General features: G+C 42.3%; 1 protein-coding gene across 2 annotated transcripts in view; it reads left to right on the forward strand.

The window, feature by feature from the left end:
* Window positions 1-569: 569 nt before the first annotated feature.
* ITIH5 (inter-alpha-trypsin inhibitor heavy chain 5) overlaps window positions 570-22,391 on the forward strand; it is a 78,657-nt gene continuing 56,835 nt past the window's right edge. For both annotated transcript variants that reach the window (XM_073879938.1, XM_025853562.2), the window contains exons 1-2: window positions 570-726; window positions 10,292-10,336. In XM_073879938.1, the coding sequence (XP_073736039.1) occupies window positions 637-726; window positions 10,292-10,336 (135 nt within the window). In that variant the 5' untranslated portion in view covers window positions 570-636. The remainder of the gene's footprint in view (window positions 727-10,291; window positions 10,337-22,391) is intronic.

Below are 22,391 nucleotides of genomic sequence, written 5' to 3' on the forward strand. Positions count from 1 at the left end.
ATATATAGCAGGTGAGGGCAGGTGGTATATATAGCGGGTTGGGGGTTGTATATAGAACAGACGGGGGTATTGGTATATACAGCAAGCAAGGGGTAGTATTTATAGCAGGTGAGGGGATGTGGTGGTATACACAGCAGGTGGGGGAGTGGTATATAGAGCAGGTGAGGGGGTGGTGGGCAGTGTACTGCGCGTCAGGCTGGCTACTCCTGTATCCTACTGCCACAGGAACTTAAGCTAGTCCGAGAAGAAGCATTTCACACCTTGCAGGAGAGAAAGATTTGGGCGTCGGGTGGCAGGTGTCCCAAGCCCTTCAGGGCGGGTGGCGGCAGAAGGCGACTGAGGGAAATGGGGCGAGGAGGGCGGAGCTGAAGGGCGGGCCGCGGAGGAGACCCGGGGGCGAGCTGGGGTCGCGGTGAGGCTGGCCTGCGGGGCCTCTCCCTGGGGCGGGGGGGGGCGGGGGGGGGCGGGAGGGCCCCCGACTGAGCCCCGGGTGGACGCGGGGCGGGCCGGGGGCGGGGCGCGCGGGGGCGGGGCCCGGAGGGGGGCGGAGCACGTCTGCCGCCGAGGCGCCCCGGAGCTGTCCCCTGCGCGCGTCCCGCCTCGTCCCAGTGCCACTGACGCGCTCTCGGCCCCGCCATGCTCCTACTGCTGGGGCTGTGCTTGGGGCTGCCGCTCTGCGCGGGGTCTCTGGAAGACGCGCGGACCCGGGATGACACTTCGGAACAAGTAAGTAGATTTGGGAGGACCTACAGATGGCCCGGGGCGCAGACTGCCATCCCTTCCCGCCGCCTTTCTTCGGGCGCGTGGCTGTTGGACAGACTCCCTTGAATGGCTCCTGGACGCAGGGAGGGGAGGGATCACCCCCACCTCCTGTCACATAGTCCCCCCTTCTCCTCTGCGCTCCCCAGCCTTCTGCTCGCAAGCTTCTCCAACTGTTGGTCACTCTTGGCGAGAGTTTGGTTGGTGAACTTTCCTGCAGAATTGTGTCTGGGACTTGAAAGCTCTGCAGAACCAAATCTTGGCTCCTGTTTGTTGGCGGTGTTCTGTTTTGAGAGAGAGAGAGAGCCCCAAGCCAATAACAAAGTTTCTTCTTTAAGATGCAAGTATGGGGTGGTGTGTTGTTACTGTTGTTCCTAGCTGTTCAGAGAAAAAAGCACAATCTAGAACTTGCAACCTCTCCTCCACTTTCCCCATCTGAAAACCAGGGGAACTCGACTTTCCCATCAGGTTCTTATCAATGGGTTAGCAGTTCAAAGTGGCCTGATGGTCAGGGAGGACCAAAAACCAAGGGCTCACTTACTGGAGTTAATATTCTGTGCATCTGCCCGAGTTTGTTTTGAAAGGCTTAACCTCACAGGTGGATAAAAACTTGCAAGTATGAAATCTCATTGCCATGTCTGAGGAACAGAAAAGCTTTTTGAAAAATACGAAACGAATTGACAAAAATATCAATGTAAAGACCTTATGGGGGAAATGGCTGTGTCCCAATTAAAGTAGGCAGTGCTTATCTACATCTCCTGGTGCTGTTTCCACATGTATCATTTAAATTATTTTAAAATTGTTTAGCTTAAAGCGTGTTTCACACGATGGGAACAAGAGATCAGTAGACATACTTTTCTAGCAGCTTGCTTTGAAGAGCAGATCTGGAAGACGGTTACTCTCTTGTTGACTTTGCGCATGGATGTGCTTTCTGCACAATGAAAGAAATGGTACTTCTCTTATAGGGTCGTCAGGAGGAATAACCAGGGCAGAGTCCAGGAGGCTGGGAGGTGGAGGGGGGAAAGTGCCCGCTTTGGATCCAGAAAGAAAGACCGGTCTTTACTTTGCCCTTCACAGTTGTGTGGCCCGACAGGCTATTTAATTTCTCTTCGCCTTCCTTTCTGGTTGGTCATTGCAGGGAATATAGCTCCTTTTGAACATACTTTAAGGAGCCAGCTGCTAGTTTGTGTCAAGGACCTGGTGTACAGTGGGCGCTCAATAAATGCTAGATGTGTTCGTCAGTGTTTAAGGGCTTGGGCTTGGTGTCAGGCGGCCGGGGTTTGATTTCCTGGTTCTGTCCAGCTCTGGGATGCTGGGCAATTTACTGGTTGCTTCAATTTCCAATTCTGTAAACTGTGGGAAACAATAGGGTATTAAGGATTGAAGAGTTAATACTCCTAAAGTGCTTGGTACAGTGTCAGTACTTACTGTTAGCTCTTGCCATCAGGCTTGGGCTGCTGAAGCGCAGAGGGAAGGAATTTGGGGTAAAGAGCTTGAAAGTTTTGGGGGGGCGGAGGGAGGAAAGTGTGGGAGGAACCGAAACAAGGATTCTGTTTATGAGCTAGGAGGAGGGATTAAAGCTCCAACATCTGCCAGTGCAAGTAGGCTTAACACTAAACTTTTCCTGCATAGAATAACATGGGTTTGGCCATTTTAGCGATTTCATGCTGCCTTCAAACCACAGCACTACTTGTACATCTTGAAAATGACCCAGACAGAAATTCCCAAGATACGAAATTCTATGAAAATTTGCAAATTTTACCTCTTTATCTCTATTAAAAAAAACAACAACAACCTGTGTGTGTGTGTGTGTGTGTGTGTGTGTGTGTGTGTGTGTGTGTGTGATGTAGGATTTAAGAACACAGACTCCAAAACCAGACTTCCTGGGTCCAAATCCTGGCCCTGCACTCTCTGGAGAGTTACTTATTGTCTGTGAGTCTCTGTTCACTCATCTCTAGAATGGAGATGGTGAAATTACTTAATTAAAAGGATCTTGAAGATTGAAACTTCAAACAGTACCTAGCAATCGAGTTAGTGCTTATTCTCCATAATTTTGGTCTTCAAAATTATATGTAGACTTAATTTATAAATGTAAATGAGTATGTCAATTTTATGTAAATTTTAATGTCCATGAACATGCCTATTAGCTTGCATTGCAATTGTTATTTGTTGCTTACCTTCAATTGGCAATATTACTAATAACACCTTAAATTCAAGTTCCTTCCTCCCCTCTGGCCCTCCACCCCATTTGAAGATATTACCCAGAGGAACGGACTGCTCTCAGCAGTGGTTTTCAAACTTTGGTATGCAAAAGGGCACTCAGGGAGCTCATCAAATATGCAGGCTCAGAGCCCTGGGTGTCTCAGTAAGTTAAGCGTCTGCCTTCGGCTTGGGTCATGATCCCAGGGTCCTGGCATCTAGCCCACATCGGGCTCTCTGCTCAGCGGGGAGCCTGCTTCTCCCTCTCTGCCTGCCGCTCCCCTTGCTTGTGCTCTCTCTCCCTCTGTCAAATCAATAAATAAAATCTTAAAAAAAAAAAGAATGCAGACTCCTGAGCCCCCACCCCACTCCCTTCAGTTTAGATCCATTAGGTTTGGGGTGGGGCCCAGGTAATTCTGATACAGATGATCCACCAACCACATGTAGAATATTATTACCTTAAAAGAATCTTTCAGGAAATTAATATTAAAAAGGAAGTCTGTTGTATAAAATCAGCCTGTTAACAGATTTATCTGTTTCCTAAATTTCAGATTGATATTGTTTCCTTATATCAGGATAGGGCTGTATTCCTCTTACTACAAAAGCAGTTTTTAATTTATGAAATAGCAATAGCCACTAATTATTGAGTGTTCCTAATGTCCCACAGAGTTTGCTAGTGGCTTTATGTAAAAATAATAAGAAGCAATAAAGGATATGGTGAAGAGCCCTCCAAGTGGAGCCAGTCTGCATCCCAGCACTAACTGGCTGTGTGTACCTGGGCAAGTAACTTAACCTCTCTGGGTCTCAGTTTCATCATCTGCAAGATAGAACTGTTACTCTCATTGGCAGGGGTGATCCGGGTTTTTAGAGGCAAGTCAAGTTTACATAATTGGCAGAGCCCTCTTGAAGAGAAAGAATATCAAATTATGACCACAAAAATTAGGTGCTAGAAGAACATTTATTTAGGATGATAAACAGATCACAACAAATGCCACCTTTTTAAAGGCTGACAAACACCATAGACATCAGCCACTGTTGAGGGACTGTTCAAGTGAGGGATCCTGAAGCTTACATTTTATTAGCTTCTAAATAATAATAATAAACCCACTTCTTCTCTTACAGTTGCTGTGAAGAGTAAGTGGGTTAATTCACACAGAGTGCATGCATTCAGTAAGCACCAAAGTAATATTAGCTATTTTTATTGTTTATGGACCGCCTGGTTAAATCTCCCTGACTACCACTGCAGGGAAATTCTTAGTGTGCTTACTTTCCAGGAGAACCACAGAATTCCCCCTAGGGGAAGTGACAGACCCTAGTGACCCGTGCAGAGCCTGGATTAGAACCCAGGTGTGCTGAATGCCAGGGCTGGGCTTTACGGACTCCTCCAAAGACCAAGCCACTTTCATATCTATAACCTAATAGAATTTGTTTCAATGTAACTTTTATTTGCAACTTCTGGCATGCGGATAGTGTTCAATATATGCTTGTGGTACCACATCGATTGTGGGGATACATTTCTGATTCCCTGAATTGACAATTTCTGGAGTTTTCGTTTTTTAGTCTTCTTTCGTTTCTGAGTCTGCCACTCAGAACCAAACCTCTGCATTTGGAAACACAAATCAAGAATCAAGACAATTTTTTGTTTTTGTTTTTGTTCTTAACTCTTTAAAAAAGTAAAGTCCCTAAAAGATTTTGTGAGCTCCAAACCACTCAGGGCTGTCTCCTTTAGGGGCATGGGTGTGATTGTTAAAAAGGAGTCGTCAAATGAACGGGAAGGAGGATATTGTGGGAGAGGGTCCAGAGATCTACTCACTCCCAAACCAGCCATCTCTTGTTTCATTGAGTGGAAGAGGGAGGGAGGAGAGGGACGTATTGAGAACCGGGTCCATGAATTGTATGTGACTTCATTTTCCTACCCAGCGATCTCCCCCACACCTCGGATGCTCATTGAAAGCAGTCTTGCCTCCTGTGCTGTCAGGGTTCCAGTCGGAGACCCCGGCTATCTCCCTGTAGCTAATGACCAGCTGGCTGGCTCCATTTAGGAAGATGGGGCCATGGGAAGGAGACCTAAGCATTTGGGGGGGGGCGGGATTCCTTAATCTCCTTATTTTCCTAGAGGCAAAGTCCATTTCCCTTGTTTTTCACAGGTGAAGAAAAGAACAGTGACTTGCCTAAGGCCAGTTGCCTTTTTTTTTTTTTTTAAACGACTCGGAAATTGTTTGGAATTGTAGCCCAAAAGTGAAGTTTCTTCTTCCATGGCTGAGATTATGGGTGCCCCTGAATTGCAAATGCAGGATGTTCAGCTGTGATTAGCTGAACATCCTGCAGCAACATTACTCTAAAGGAATAAGACTTTTGTGCGAAGCATGTCATTACCCAAACAGGAAGGAGTCTTCTCAGATGGATTGTTCTCAGCCCAGGTGATGGAAGGCGACTCTAGTGCTTTTCCAACCTGTGGCCATAGGTTTTGTGTCAGGCCCTCTAGCACATCTCTGAGGCCCAGACTCCTGAGTTCCTGTCTCTTGGTTTCAGGACCAGAACCCCCTCAGCAGACAGGGGCCAAATGGTAAGTAGGTTCCTAGTACAGAGCCCTGTAGGAACTCACCCCTTCTGTCCCTTGATGAGGGTGTGGCTGAGGTTGGCCCAAATGCAGCATCCTTTGGATCTGTTATGGGACCCAGACACTTCTGTTCAGTCAGTCTGGGTCATTACAGCATCATGCCAAGAGGGGATGTCTGTGTTCTGCATATTCTGAGTATCTTTCACCCAGGTTAGAATTAGGGTTCGCTCTTTTCCTCTCTTCCCATGCTCTTTCCCATTTATGGACCTTTTGGAAAGTTCTAAGGGTATTTCTCTTTCTTCTAATACTGATCCAACGCTGTGATAAATCTGGGGGGAAAACACAGTCCGTATTACTCAAATTATGGATATTTAAGCAATGCCCACCATATTTTACCTATAGGTGGACTATGATAGTGTAGATGGGGGATTATAGACTCCACAGCCCCGACAGTGTTATTGCTACATTTTTTGTGCAAAGGAAATCTTCACCAACCCTCTACCTCCTGGTGGTGAGTGCCGCTTGGTCCATACGAGTTGGAGAGGCGGTGGTATAGATCTCTGAGGCTATTTCTCAGAATAGTTCCTGTATTGAACCTGATGCTCCATCGGTTTCTCCTGCCCTTTCGTCCCACTCCAGCAAATGCCTGCATGACTGGTTCAACCATACCTCTAGTGTAGAGCCTCTCATGGTCAGGTCACTCAGGGGCAGAGCAAACTCTACTTTTTTCCATTTCCTTTGTAACTTACAAAAACCACCCTCTCTATTAAGTTTTCATGAGTACTTTTCTTTCAAGTTACATAGTATGGTCCTTGATGGCAAGGATCATGGCTTATGTTTCTCAATAAATATTGTGGCCTGGACATCTTCTGTTCCAATGCTGGATAAGCTCAGCTCAGGAAGAATAAAAAGAATCTTATTTGGGCCATCTCCTAAGTCTGTGATTTGGAACCCCAAGCTCTTGAGATTACTACTCATGGCACCCTTGACAGTGAGCTGGAGTCAGTTACATATCTGTCCTGAAACCCCACTCCCAAATTCTTATGAGGCTTTGGGAAACACTCGAGCAATAAAAGGGATCAGGAATTCCTAACTAAAAACAACGATGATGACATTGGTGTCATTTCCAGTTCCAATCCTCACTGGTGTCCCATCCTCACTGGCACCAGGAATCTGTCTTCACCGGGAAGCTTTGATTCTGGTTCAATCTCCTTTAAACCTGGACTGAAGCGTTGCCGTAGCGATCCCCTGAGACATCAGATAGTCATCTCAAAAATGAAAAACAAACTTCTCTTGTTCTCCTGAAAGCTTGTTTATTTTCTTGGAAAACCTATTTTACAGAGGTGGAAACTTCAAAGAAAATACTTGAGATCAATCACAGATCATAATACCTGAGAGAGGTTGGGCTTTCCTTCTGACCCTTGAGATGTTAAGCGGTCCCCAGCCTATTCCACAATTTGAGGAAGGGAAAGACCTGACATGAACCTGCAGAGCTGGTGAAGACTTTGCCCAGAATACTTATTCTGGCTTTCCGTGGACAGTGTCTCAGGCATAAAACCTCATTTTAGAGAGAGAAACCAGTATCGTCCTACTAATTTGTTCTCATTTGGACTCAGGGTGGTGGGTGTCAACCTAAATCCTGTACTGTTTCTCCCGTTGCGTGTTCTATAGAATAGGAGGCTCTGTAATGGCTTATAATGATAATTTACAATAGTATCTATATTTTTTTTTCCAGGGGAGATCAAAGGAGGATAGGGATTAAAACATTACTGTTACGACTTTAGTTTACCCAACAGAAATATCTTTATTGTTTTTTTCTGTTACGGAAGTAAAGCATGTTAATTTGTGAAAAACTGAGATAATACAGGAAAGTTTAAAGAAAAAGAATTCAACCACCCAAAGGTAGCAGCCATTAGCACTGTGGTGCATGTTCTACACATAGAAACATTTATGCTTATGAAAATTAGATCATGTTAACTACAATGTTTTTTTAAATTTTTTATTTTGTTATGTTAGTCATCATACATTACATCATTAGTTTTTGATGTAGTGATCCATGATTCATTGTTTGCGTATAACACCCAGTGCTCCACGCAGAACGTGCCCTCCTCAATACCCATCACCAGGCTAACCCATCCCCCCACCCCCTCTTCTCTAGAACCCTCAGTTTGTTTTTCATTGTCCATCGTCTCTCATGGTTCGTCTCCCCCTCAAATCCCCCCCCTTCATTTTTCCCTTCTTTAATGTTTTATTACCAGATTTAGTCACTTAAAATGTGTCATGGATATATTAATCAGGTTAGGCTAGGTTATTCTGTGGTAACAATGTTAAAAATCTCAGTGTCTTAAATACCACACATTTATGTCTTGCTTCCACAACCTGTCCATCGTGGACTGATGGTGGTCACTTGGGAAGCTGGGCTTGATGAGCAGCTACCATTTCAAACATTGCTAATTACTGTACCAGAAAGCAAAAGCAGTTCTCTAGGATCATACATCTGTAATTAAATCACTTGACCTGGAAGTGACGAATGCTACTTACATCCCTCACTTATTGGCTGGAGCTAGTTGCATGGCCGCCTGCCTTCGCAATGGTCCCAGAAAATGCAGTTCTTCTGGTAGACAGCTAGAGAAATGTTTGCTGGACAGCACTGAAGTCCAGTAAAGTGAACGTTTATTGATGCCAATAAATATAGATGCACACCATTCTTTTCTTTTTTAAAAAGATTTATTTATTTATTTGAGAGAGAGCGAGCTCGAGCAGGAGGGGCAGAGGGAGAGGGTGAGGGAGAGAGAATCCCAAGCAGACTCTGGGCTGAGCGAGGAGCTTGAAGTGAGGCTTGATGTCATGACCATGAAATCATGACCTGAGCCAAAACCAAGAGACGCTCAACTGACTGTGCCACCCAGGCACCCCACACATCATTATTTTCTATAGCCGTGTAATTAATCCATATATCATAATATGCTGAATATACTGAATAATACACTGAACCAGACCTTTTTTTAAAGATATTTTAGGCTATTTCTAATTATTAACAATTGTTTTATTTTATTTTTTTAAAGATTTTATTTATTTATTTGTCAGAGAGAGACACAGCGAGAGAGGGAACACAAGCAGGGGGAGAGGGGGAGGGAGAAGCAGGCTTCCTGCCAAGCAGGGAAGCCCAATGCAGGGCTCGATCCCAGGACCTGGGATCATGACCTGAGCCGAAGGCAGACACTTAACGACTGAGCCACCCAGGCACCCCACACGTCATTATTTTCTATAGCCATGTAATTAATCCATGTATCATAATATACTGAATATACTGAATAATATACTGAACCAGACCTTTTTTTAAAGATATGTTAGGCTATTTCTAATTATTAGCAATTGTTTTAAAAGTTGCAAAATTTTTTATTTTTTTTTCCTTTTATGGTACTTTTCTGTAAGTAGAATTTCTAAATTAAAAGACATGCATACTGATGGGAATGGAAAAATGTTGCAGCCACTTTGGAAAACAGTTTGGCAATTTCTTAAAAAGTGAAACTGAAATTTACCATATGACCTGGGCACTCTACTCCTGGATATTTATGTCCAACACAAAGACTTGCATGTGAATGTTTATAAAAGTTTCACGTTATTCATAATAGCCCAAAACTGGAAAAAACCTGAATGTCACCTGGTGAATGGATAAAGAAAATGTGTTATATCCATACAATGGAATTTTACTTAGACATGAAAAGGAATGAAGTACTGATAAATGCTACAACAGGGATGACCTTGAAAAGTAAGTGAAAAAATTCAGTCATAAAAGACTATATATTGTATGATTCCATTCCTCTGAAATGTCCAGAATGGGCAAATCCACAGGGACAAGTAGATTATTGGTTAGGAGGTGACAGGTAAGGGGTGCATGGTTTCTTTTTGACATAATAAAAGTGTTCTAAATTGGTGGTGGTGATGGGTGCACAACTCCGCGAATATGCTAAAAAACATTGACTTGTGCACTTTAAGTGAATGAATTATATTGTTTCTAAGTTACACATCCTTTCACTGTTAAAAAAAAAAGATACGCCTAAAGTCCAAGCGTATTTTTCAAGTTTTCAATCAACATTATCAAATTGCCCTCCAGAAAGGATGATTTATTACTCATAGCAATAGTCGTTAACACTTTATTTGAACAGTGATTTGCTATGAATAATGTTCAACAACCAGCTAGGACTTTTAAATTAGTCCAGAGTGGCTGATTAATTAATACAAGTTTTTTTTTAAATGAGGATTTTTATCACCTTCCCATGCCCCTCCTCCCCGTGTGGCAAAGTATAGTTAAATAACCAGAAAAAACACAGTGAGAAAATTCAAGGTAAGTTCAGTTTTGCTTGCAGTTTCCTAAAGTTTTGAGTTGAATAATTGAGCCCCTCAGAGAAGAACTGAATACATTTACTCATTGTAATAGACACAATAGCAAAGAGCTTCTTTTGAAGCCAGAAATAGAATAAAATGGAGTGCAGATATTCTGATGAATTCTTTGCTCTTGTCATTTCATACTCCCATAACAGACAGAAGAACACACAGGTGATGAGGTAACACCATCACGGCTGAAGCAGTCAACCCGGGCTGAGGGGGGTGGGTTCTCGCTCTGGCCCAGCAGCTCCTTCATCGAAGGTCCAGTCTGCTTTTCAGGATGGACCGTCTCTTCTGTGAATTTGAATCGATTTTAACTCCCCTCATGTAATGCATTTCAGAATGACCTCACAATCATATTTCATGACTCTTTTCTTCTTATAGGTTGGACGCAGGTTGCCAAGGCAAGCCCGGCTGTTGCAAAGGCTGGTATGTATGTTCCGGGGGCATCTTCAATGTCTGTTCCCTCACTACTCTATGTATTTTGGATCAGGCCCTAGCTTTGCTTGCAGCTCCTCCAAAGCTTGTAAAGTTGCTTGCAGAAGAATGCTGACATTAAACAGTGTAGCTTTTATAAGGCTTTCTTGAAGTGGACTTTTCTGTCTGGAAAGAGACCTGATTTTTTCCGTAGGGCTCTAAGGACAAAGGATGGAGTTTCAAAGCATTTCAAAAAAATAAAAAACTTGAATTAACCTGTACTTTTTATGGCATTCTTACACAAGAAATAAAGGCTTTGTAGTGAAGTAAACAACTAAAGCAAGCAAAGAATGCACAGTGGTAGCGCACAGCTTCATGGAATGGAGTTGAGCGAGGCTCTCGGTGCGTGTTGGAGGCTATCAGATTGGAATTTGGGCAAGTGTTCAGGAACTTGAAGAGCTTATTTGAACCAGTCTCCATTCCGAGGTATGGATTCGGCAGCACTTCTTCAGGAGGTAGGCATCCCTCCAGGGCCTCTCTGCACCTGGGCGGTGTCTGAGTCAATTCTAGCTTCAGCGTGACCCATGTCACGGTCATTACCATCTTTGTCGGGCTGGGATCTTGTATTCTTGTTATTCCCTGCTTGGCTTCCCCCTCCCCCTTCCTTCTCCTAATCCTCCCAAGTTTGTTAACCTCGTGATCATTCTTTCACGTTTTTCTCCACATTCACGTAATTGTAGACAGACGCAGACAAACACAAACATGTCAAGAACTGTGAAAAGTCTGGATTTTCCCCAGCTTGCAAGCCAAGGATTGTGGGTTTGTTGCCATTGCATGCATGTCAGCAGAACGCAGGAGACCCCCGGGTCAGAGACAGAGGGCGATTATTGCTCACAGAATAGCAGTGCCGGAGTGTCAGTGTTTGTACCATTCCTGGGCCCCGTCCTGTTCCCGTATGGTCATACGGAGAGCGCCTGGTGACACCAACACAGGAGAGGAGCTCTGCACGGAGGGAACCTCTTATGAGGACCAAGCCTGCTTGATCTTTGTCCCTGGTCGGGCACGTTCTCTTTATTATTCTAGATATTAAACCAGCTTCCCCTTTGCTCTGGAGGGAGATTCCCCCCTCACTCTTCTAGAGCTGTTCACCATCCAAACATCCTTGAAAAGACAATTCAGAACAAAGGGAGCTAGTGCCTCTGCTTGAAAAAATGTGCAGAAATACCAGGGACTCCTGGAGAATAGGCTGGCAAGACCTGTACACATGTTCATTCGCTCATGCATGCATCTATTCCAACTGATCTTTCTTTTTTTGAATGCTTACTATCTACCCCGCATCGTAGGCATTGGGAATACAGCAACGAACAAGACAGACCAAAGACCCTGTCTTTCATCGACCTTGAATTCTAAAGTGGGGCAGAGATAGACAAAGAAGACAAAGTGAATAAATAAATGATAAGTGTATTAGTAACGGAGGAGATGACAGGTACCACTGAGAAAAAGAACACGCCGGAAGAAAATGGCGGAAACAGAGACATTTGCATATATGAGATTTCTGATCCTTGCTTTCAAACAGGGGGATCATATAATGACAGCTAAGGCTGGCTGAGGGCTTGCTGTGGGCCTGGCATTTTTCTAAGTGTGTCACGTTGTACAATTCTTTGAGGTGTTACAGAGGAGAAAGCAGAGGCTCAGAGGGATTGAATTAACTCATCCAAGACTACATGTTTGGGAAGAGGTGACAGAACCAGGATTTGAGTCCCACATTTGGCTTCTGTGTGTGCTCTTTACACACACGCTGCCTTGTCAAATACTGGTCTCTTTTCCCATTTCTTACTATTTTCAATCAACAGTATGTCATTTGGCCTGTGTTTCCATTCTTTTAGATGGTGAAAAAAATTCCACGTTGTTGGCACACCGTAATTTATTAAGCATTGTGCTTAATAAATTGGATGAGGTTTCAATTTGTCTCCAGTTTTTTGGCCTCTGTAAAAAATGCTGCAAAAATTTTTTTTTGATTATTCTGTTATGTGGGTGCTTTTTAGTCTATGGCCTAGATTTTCAATAGAAAGGTTGCTGGATCAAAGTGCATGAACGTTGCACATTTTGAGAGATGTCAGACTGCTTTTGAATACTATCGCTCTTAATACTATCTGTATTAATTCCATTTCTATGAGCAATGGTAAATATGCCTGTTTCTGCCAGCAAACATATAATCACTCTTTTTGGGTTGTCATTCTCTTAGATATAAAGTGCTGTCTCATTGCTCCTTTAACTAGCATTTGCCTGACTACTTATTAGACTTTTTTTTCCATACATTTATTGGCCATTTAGAGTGGTTCTTCTGTGAATTGTGTGTGTGTGTGTGTGTGTGTGTGTGTGCGCACGCGCGCATGTGCGTGTGTGTCCTGTACCCATCTTTCTATTGCGTCTTTTATCCCCCAGTGGTCAGTATGTTAGAGATCTTTGTATGGAGTGCTACTCTGTCTTCCAAATTGGTAGAATTCCCCCCTCAAATGTGTCATTTGTCGATTAACTTTGTTTATGGTATGTTTTCCATGTAGTTTTAAGTTCATTAGTGATAAATAAGTTTATCTTTTCTTTACAGCCTTTGAGTATTCATTTTTGGTTTCGAAGATTTTCTTGACCCTGAAGACTTTCAATATTTATATAATTGCTTAGATTTTCTTAGAAATCTCTAAGAATTTTAAGTCTTACTTTAACATGCATTATGCCTTTTTACCATGAACTTTAGTACATCCAACTGGTACCAGAATGCTCTTCCCAGCAGTAGACCTAATGCATCATTCTCTTTTGCAAATGTCTGTGGTGACTGCACGTTACCTATAGGATAAACTGCAAGGACACCTAAGGCCCTGTGTGATCTGACTGTGGTCAGCCTCTGTAGCCTCAGTTTATCCTGTGAGTCTCCTTATAGTTTATGCTCTAGCTGTCCACGCTAATTTGAAGGTCTCTGGATGTTCTCTAAGTAACGAATAGAGTGTGGACGGCAACAGCTGTTTGTTTCCTATCACCGCCAGCTCATGAGCCACAGGGATTTGCCTGATTTTCTTTTGAATTAATTAGATACCCTTTTTATGACACTCTCTGGCAGACACATACGCAAAGAAAATTTGTATTTTAAAAATCAGGGGGTATCTTTGTATCTGCGTATCCATGGTCCTTAACAGATAGTGGCCTGGTTTTCACTGTCATCCTTTAACCTCTCAGTAGCAGGAGCATGTCTTGGCATCTTCTTCATAGCAGGTAGTCTAAAATTTGTACCTGGGGTTTGTTATAAGCAAATATGGTGAGACCTGGAGACCTGGAACTGATCATCCCGAAGGAAGGAGTTTATACTCACTAGTCCCTAGGAACAGGAGGCCCCGTGCTGGTCTCTGGTTGTCTGGGATCTGGCCCTGGGGTGACTTGGGGAAAGGGGAATCTTGGCTTAGTGTGTGAGAGCTTGACAAAGGAGGTGGCTGGGAGTGTGGGCTCTGGACGGGTGAGTTGTGTGTCAAAGGTGGGCTCACACAGGAGTAGTTTGCTGTCTCTAGGAATTAGCTTGCCCTGGGCGGGACAGCCTCTCCAGGAGCAAGGCCCCAAATGCCAGAGCATCAAGAACATAGACAATATAGTCAACCAGCATGGTGCTGAGCATTGTTACCTCACTGAGGGTTAGTTACGTATGTGTCTGTCTCCTTTGTCTGAACTCTAGCCATCGTGTTTATTTTTTGTTAGGAGGTGTATAGAGTAGGGTTTTTTGTTTTGTTTTGTTTTTTTAGTTTTCAATCATTCTCTTTTCTTTTTCTTCTTTTTTTAAATTTTATTTTATTATGTTATGTTAGTCACCATACAATATACCGTTAGATTTTGATGTAGTGTTCCATGATTCATTGTTTTCGTATAACGTAGAGTAGGGTTTTTTTCTTAACATAGAAATGATAATTGCATTTTATGTTTCCTCTCCTCTAATCATAATGAAACGTTGCTCAGTAGAATGTATTACCACACATAGGCAATTCAGAGCTGATGCCACCCTCTGTCTACAGAGGAGTAAAACTGTGTCACCCAGGTGGCAAATACAGTCCCCAGGGAGGTGCCTTGTCTAAAAGTCTTCTGCTTCATGTAACAGCAACATGGGCTGGGTTGTTTTTCTCAAAAAGGAGAGACATGAAGGTGCCGTGAAGGTCTCTGGACCCAGAGTCCACCAACTGCCCAGTGCCAACCTTCTTCTTTATAAAGTGAGGGGATGCTGAGTTACGTGATTTCTGTGGTTCTCTACCATCTCCAAAATTATTTCTTCTAATGGTCACTAGGGAACCGTTAGACCAGAATAAAACAACAAATGGTTAATCTTCTGGGAAGAGTCCTGGTTCTGACCAAACATTGCTCAGTTAATTTCCAGATGGCATCTTGGGTAATTCAGGACATCCTCTGGGTGGCTTGATTTTAAGTGACTCACATGAGTCACACAGAAGGCTTTGGTCCCTTGAGCAACTAATTAAGACACTCCCTGCTTCAAACTGCTTTTCCATCTGTTTAGCCTTTGTAGGAAAAATAATGAAGAAGCTGTTTTGTCACAGGAAGACTTGACTTTGCCTCCGATTTTCTAGTTGACATCCCCAAATGAAATAATGAGTTAACTATAAATATGGAAAGCATGTTGGATTTTTAAGAACCGTGCATTGGGAAAAACTGAAGCAACTATTTTATATCCTTCCTTTAATGACAAATTTTCATGAACCTCTGCCATTCCAAGTTCTGTCCTTGGCTTTGGGCATGTTGGTTTCCTGACAGTCTTGTGTACCTGTCCAGTGTTCTTCTCACAGCGCACCCCCTTTCTAATTAAACTGTTCGAGTCTTTGTTCCAGGAATGTGCTAAGGCTCATTCCTGCTTCTATGCCTTTTGTGTTTTTAGAATGTTCTTTTTGTTCTCCTTCACCACATGCAAATTCTACATCTATTTTAAAACCTTTTCTTACTTTTGCAGACCTCACTGATTTCTCTTTCTTAGGAATTCTGGAAGGTCTTCAGGCAATGAGTGAATATGTACATCTCTATATATCTTCCTATGTTGCTTTCTATTTTTTGCTCTTTCTCCCCGATGTGATCATAAGTGCCTTCAGAGAAGGGTCCATGTGTAGTGGTTCTTCTCAGTCCTTCACGAAATTTAATCTAGAGGAGTGGTTAATAATGCGAGTTAATTACCATTTCTTTTGGGGGGGCATGTGTGTTTTTCTTTCATTGTTCAAGGTTCAAAAATTCAATTCCATTAATGTTCTTGAGTTTTACTCTACGCTGACAGCTATGGGTAAAAAATAAAAGGAAGAAGTCACGGTCCCTGTTCTGTCTGTGGTCTCATAGGGACAGGGGAAGGGATGAGCAGCTTGGGGGTGGGGTAGATGTGCGCATAAGTGGCTTTAGTAGATTGTAGGCTGAGGGTGCTGTCCAGTAGGGCAAAGGCCACGAGGCATAAGTAACAGTGGGGTCTCCTGTGGGAAAATAGTAACTGGGCAGAAGCAATAAAACTAAAATAGTTTCTTGAAACTTTTCTCAGTCTGTCTCTTGGGCCCATAAACTATGTGTCCTATTTTTGATGTAGTGCTGTGGAAAATGTCTACCATATCCATACTTAATTTGAGGCCAAAAAAAAAAAAGTACCATAATGGTTCAGCTTAGTGTTTTGTCAGATGTCTTCTAATTTCACATTTGAATTTTAAGTTTAATGAAATGATAATTGACAATTATCTCATGAATAAGGACAAATTAACATGACATTACAAACAGTCTCAAGGGTACCAAGTGAAGTAAATTTCATATTATTGTCAGAACAGTGCTGGGCAAGGATTATCTACTGAAGGAGCTAGATTTTATTTGGAATGGTCTGCAGCTGGAGCTGTGCACTGTGTTTCTCTAAGTTGGGAACTTACTAAGTTCTTTTCCCAATTATTACTCTACTTCTATGTAAAAGAAGTAAGTGGTGGGTCACTGTGGCCCAGATTCAAAGACTAAATGAATTCAACTCCACCTCTCAATGGCAAGAAAAGCAAAGAATTTGTGGTCATCAAAACATTTTGTTTAATTTTTTTCATTACTGTATTAAAATACACATAACACAAAAGTTACCTTTTAAGCCATTGTAAAGTGTACGTTAAGTACATTTACACAGTCATACAAACATCACCACCATCAATCTCCAGAACTGTCTTCACCCATTAAACGCTAACTCCCCGTTCCTCCCTACTCCCAGCCCCTGGCAACCACCGTTTTCCTTTCTGTCTCAATGAATTTGATTACTCTAGGTATTTCATATAAGTGGAACCATACAGTATTTGTCCTTTGGTGACTGATTTATTTCACTTAGCATAATGTCTTCAAAATTCATCCATGTTGGGGCACCTGGGTAGCTCAGTCAGTTAAGCATCTGACTCTTGGTTTCAGCTCAGGTCACGATCTCATGGTTGTGCCGACTGAGCCCCGCATTGGGCTCTGCGCTCAGCTTGGAGCCTGCTTGAGATTCTCTCTCTCCCTCTCCCTCTCCCTCTGCCTCTCCCCCTGCCTACACCTTCTTTCTCTAAAATAAATAAATCTTAAAAAAAAATTCATCCAGGGGCATCTGGGTGGCTCAGTCGTTAAGCGTCTGCCTTCTGCTCAGGTCATGATCCCGGGGCCCTGGGATTGAGCCCCACGTCAGGTTCCCTGCTCAGCGGGGAGCCTGCTTCTCCCTCTCCCACTCCCCCTGCTTGTGTTCCCTCTCTTGCTGTCTCTCTCTCTGTCAAATAAATGAAAATCTTTAAAAAAATTTTTTTAAAAATTCATCCATGCTGTAGCATGAGTCAGAATTTCCTTCCTTTTTTTGAGTAATATTCCATTATATGTATAAACCACATTTTGTTTATCCCTCCATCTGTCAATGGACACGGGTTGCTTCCACATTTTAGCTACTGTGAATAATGCTGCGCTGAACATAGGTGTATAGATGGTGGCCACTTTTAATCTAGTAGAACAGAGGACATGAATGAGCAGAATAGGCTTGGAATAAGGAAAAATCTAGTAAAAACACAGTGAAAATGGCTGCTCACTCTCAGCCTTAGGGTCTGTGAGATAGTTGGGACTGGTAGGCGTGGGGAACTGTGAGTATAGGACTTGGGTCTGATCTAGAGCATCAGCCACCATTAATTAGTTCCAGCAGCTTATGGTCATGTGGCAGTGTGCATCCAGAGTTGCCCCCACTATCTATTCCAAGAGAAGTGGGCATTATGGATTTTGATGTGAACTTTCCAATTTTTAAATGTTGTCCCCGTAAATGAAAAATTTTAAAAGACTGTGCAAGTCAAATAAAAATGCCTACGGTCTATGTAATTTGAGATTTCTTCCTAAAACACACCAATCACTAAAGGTATGCAAATGACTGATACCAGGGTTTTATCTCTTTAAATAGTACAGACCAGGGATCAGCAAACTTTTACTTAAAGGAGTAGGTAGTAAGTCCTTCAGGCTCTTCAAGACTCTACAGTCTGTCACAATTACAGAGCTACTCAACCGTTCTACCCTGTAGCATGAAAGTAGGTAGCCACAGACAATATGCGATGAATGGGTGTAAATGAATTTCTGTTCCAGTAAGACTTTATTTACAAAATCCTGTGGGCCTGCCTGCTATAGTTTACCAACCCCTGGTGTAGATGAGTCAGAAGGCAGGGACATCTGAAGGGACTTTCACAAAATCAGGGAAAATAATTATAAAGGGTTGAGGGGGGGGATAGGGGACTGGTTAATTAAAATATAGTGCATCTATGACAAGAAAGTGCTGTGCATCTATGACAAGAAGAACGAGAGCGGTTGGTTTGTACCGTGGCAGATTGCGTTTGCTCAGAGAGAGTGCACTTGATATTCCACTCCTCCCATTGAGATCTGCCTTTGAAATCAAAGGTGCTTTTGCGACTCTTTTGCCCAGTGGAGTATGTTAGGGCATAAAATGGGTTATAGCTTCCACCTCGAAGTTGGGAAATGTGCACTCCTGAAGCCTCTGGCTTCCACGTCATCAGCTGGACTGATGTGGGAGTAGTCCATGCTGTGAGTTAGCCTGACCTTGACCATGTGGAAGGACCACGTAGAGGGGCCCTGGGACAACATGAGATAGAAAGATGCCAGTCAGCCCTGAGCTGCTTCAGGAGCTCACTCTTCCAGCTCCAGCCGCCTTCTGACTGGCCACCCCCCGGCCACGCCTTTCTAGAATCCCTGCCCACAGAAACCACGAGAGAAAAATGCCATGATTGCTATTGTTAAACCACTAAGTTTTGGGGTGGTTTGTTATGCAGCATGAGATAATAGGAACGCGTGCAGATACAGAAAGATGAACACACTGTGTCATTAGGTGAAATTAAAGCAAATCAGTACAGCGTGTATTTCTGGAAGGATATACCAAAAACTGTTAATTTAAGTATTGCTTCTGGGAAACAGAACTTAGATCTAGGGTGGGAGGGAGACCATTGTGTTTCCTTTTATTTTCTGTGTAATTTGAAGGTTTTACCATGTGCATCTGTTACTTGATACTTTTTTTAAAAAACTGGTTTACATTTTAAATAAAGTGGAAAATGATAACTAGAATTTTCTGAGTTCACGGGATTTTTCTCTCTTTCTTCTTTTAAGCACTGGCTCCTTCTTACCCAATGTATCTATAGAAATTAGAGTTGTGCGCAGTGGTATTGAGATGCTTCACAAATTCACATTATAAGAATATGAGGATATTGGAGATAAAAGAATATGTTGAAGCATGGATAATTTGGGAAGAAAACCTATTTCCAGGGAAACCCTAAGTAAAAACAAAACACCTCATCTCAATTTATGCTTTAATTTATCTCAGCGTTCCATTTTGGAAAGATGAGGAGATACAAATTTTAATTTAAAAAAAACCAACAGGTTATTGTGCTCTTAAGATCATTACCATTACTACCTTCCCCAGCCTTATACTCATTGTCTTTACTGAAACGTGTGTGTGTGTGTGTGTGTGTGTGTGTGTGTATTTTGAAAGATTTATTTATTTATTTTAGAGAGAGCATGAGCACATACACAAGTGGGGGCAGGGGAGAGGGAGAGAGAGAATCTCAAGCAGGCTCCACGTTCAGCACAGAGCCATATGCGGGGCTCGATCCCACAGACTTGACTGAGATCATGACCCGAGCAGAAATCAAGAGTCAGATGCTTAACCAACTGAGCTACCCAGGTGCCCTGAATTGTGGTATATATATTTTTTTCTTTTTTCTTTTTTTTTATTTTATTATGTTATGTTAATCACCATACATTACATCATTACATCATTAGTTTTTGATGTAGTGTTCCATGATTCTTTGTTTGTGTATAACACCCAGTGCTCCATTCAATACGTGCCAGATTTATTAACAAAATTTATCAATCTTGTTAATTCTTTCAAAGAACCAGCTCCTAGTTTCGTTGATCTGTTCTCCTGTTCTTTTGGTTTCTAGTTCATTGATTTCTGCTCTGATCTTTATTATTTCTCTTCTCCTGCTGAGGTTAGGCTTTATTTGCTGTTCTTTCTCCAGCTCCTTTAGGTATAGGGTTAGGTTGTGTATTTGAGACCTTTCTTGTTTCTTGAGAAAGGCTTGTGTTGCTATATACTTTCCTCTTAGGACTGCCTTTGCTGCATCCCAAAGATTTTGAACAGTTGTGTTTTCATTTCCATTGGTTTCCATGAATTTTTTAATTCTTCTTTAATTTCCTGGTTGACCCATTCATTCTTTAGTAGGATGTTCTTTAGCCTCCATGTATTTGAGTTCTTTCCGACTTCACTCTTGTGATTGAGTTCTAGTTTCAAAGCACTGTGGTCTGAAAATATGCAGGGAATGATCCCAGTCTTTTGGTACCAGTTGAGACCTGATTTGTGACCTAAGATATGATCTATTCTGGAGAATGTTCCATGGGCACTAGAGAAGAATGTGTATTCCGTTGCTTTGGGATGGAATGTTCTGAATATGTCTGTGAAGTCCATTTGGTCCAGTGTGTCATTTAAAGTCTTTGTTTCCTTATTGATCTTTTGCTTAGATGATCTGTCCATTTCAGTGAGGGGGGTGTTAAAGTCCCCCACTATTATTGTATTGTTGTCGATGTGTTTCTTTCCTTTTGTTATTAATTGGCTTATATAAGTGGCTGCTCCCATGTTAGGGGCATAGATACTTACAATTGTTAGATCTTCTTGTTGGATAGACACTTTAAGTAGGATATAGTGTCCTTCCTCATCTCTTATTATAGTCTTTGGTTTAAAATCTAATTTGTCTGATAGAAGGATTGCCACCCCAGCTTTCTTTTGGTGTCCATTAGCATGGTAAATGGTTTTCCACCCCCTCACTTTCAATCTGGGGGTGTCTTTGGGTCTAAAATGAGTCTCTTGCAGACAGCGTATCGATGGGTCTTGTTTCTTTATCCAATCTGATAGCCTGTGTCTTCTGATTGGGGCATTTAGCCCATTTACATTCAGGGTAACTATTGAAAGGTATGAATTTAGTGCCATTGTATTGCCTGTAAGGTGACTGTTACTGTATACTGTCTGTGTTCCTTTCTGTTCTATGTTACTTTTAGGCTGTCTCTTTGCTTAGAGGACCCTTTTCAATATTTCTTGTAGGGCTGGTTTCGTGTTTGCAAATTCCTTTAGTTTTTGTTCATCCCGGAAGGTTTTTATCTCTCCTTCTATTTTCAATGACAGGTAGTTGTTGGTAGTTGGTAGTTGATACATCTCTCTTTTTTTTAAAAAAGAATTTTATTTATTTTTGACAGAGAGAAAGTGTGTACAAGCAGGGGAAGCAGCAGGAAGAGGGAGAAGGAGAAGCAGGCTCCCCGCTCAGCAGGGAGCCCTATGTGGAGCTCGATCCCAGGACCCTGGGATCATGACCTGAGCTGGAGGCAGACGCTTAACCGTCTGAGCCACCCAGGCACCCCTAGAATCTCTTTTTAATCCAAGTCACTTCTGGAGAGTCAGATATTGTCCTAAGGAGACTAGACTTTCATGGAGACTATTCACAATCAATATTTCTAAATTCCAGAATAGTTTCCTAAAACCCAGTTTTATTCCTTACTTTTGACTTTGCCTTAGATTCTTGGATCTCAACGTGGACATAATTTTAGTGATTTATTCAAGCTCTCTTAACTTAGAGATGAAGAAATATGAAGAGGGCCACCTCCTCGTGTTACTTTAAAATGTACTGCATGGAGCACTGGGTATTATATACAAACAATGATTCATGGAACACTACATCAAAAACTAATGATGTACTGTATGGTGACTAACATAACATAATTATAAAAAAAATCTATCTACAGTTAACTAAAACAAAAACAAAAACAAAAAAACAATGGTTCTCAAACTTGAGCATCAGGGTCCCTTGGAAGGCTTGTTAAAATACAGATTTCTGGCCCTATCTCCTGTGTTTCTAATTCTGCAAGTCTGGGATGGAGTTTGATAATCTACAAGTTTCCAGGTGATGCTCATATTGGTAGTCCTGGGACCACACTTGAGAACCGTTGCTTTGACATAATTCCTTCTCAGACCAAATCAGAGAACTTTTTTCCTTCTCGCTGGTGAAAAAAATCTTTCAAGTATGTTTAGATTTTTTTTCCTACTTGATCATCATTTCACTGAACCTATGTGCTTATAGTTTTCCAACTTTCCAAGAAAGATATATGTTCTCTTAATATTTTTCCTAAAACTGTTGCCATTTGTCTTTATCCCTTGAGTCACCAAGACCAGAAGTTCAGCCACAAAGATGAATAATCCCTTGACTTCTGAACCCAGCACTCATGCGTTCTGGCCTTGCTCCTATGCAGCTCCCCATCTTGCAGCTGTTCCTATGTGTTCTCAGATGTAGGGGGCTGAAGGGGGCTCAGTCTTACTTCCCTAACATGTCATATAAAGTATCTGTCAGCTTTTGGTGGTTTGCTGTGAAAGGTATGATTTGACTCCCAACATTTAAATATGCTTAAATAGAGCAACGCACTGTGCAACTCTCTTGAAATGGGGTTTAAGTTTCCCTCTGTAGATCACAGGAGCAATATG

Source organism: Callorhinus ursinus, unplaced genomic scaffold, assembly GCF_003265705.2.
Source record: "Callorhinus ursinus isolate GAN/ISIS: 27379988/994484 unplaced genomic scaffold, GSC_fseal_2.0 scaffold36, whole genome shotgun sequence".
In the NCBI taxonomy this organism is placed as follows: Eukaryota; Metazoa; Chordata; class Mammalia; order Carnivora; family Otariidae; genus Callorhinus; species Callorhinus ursinus.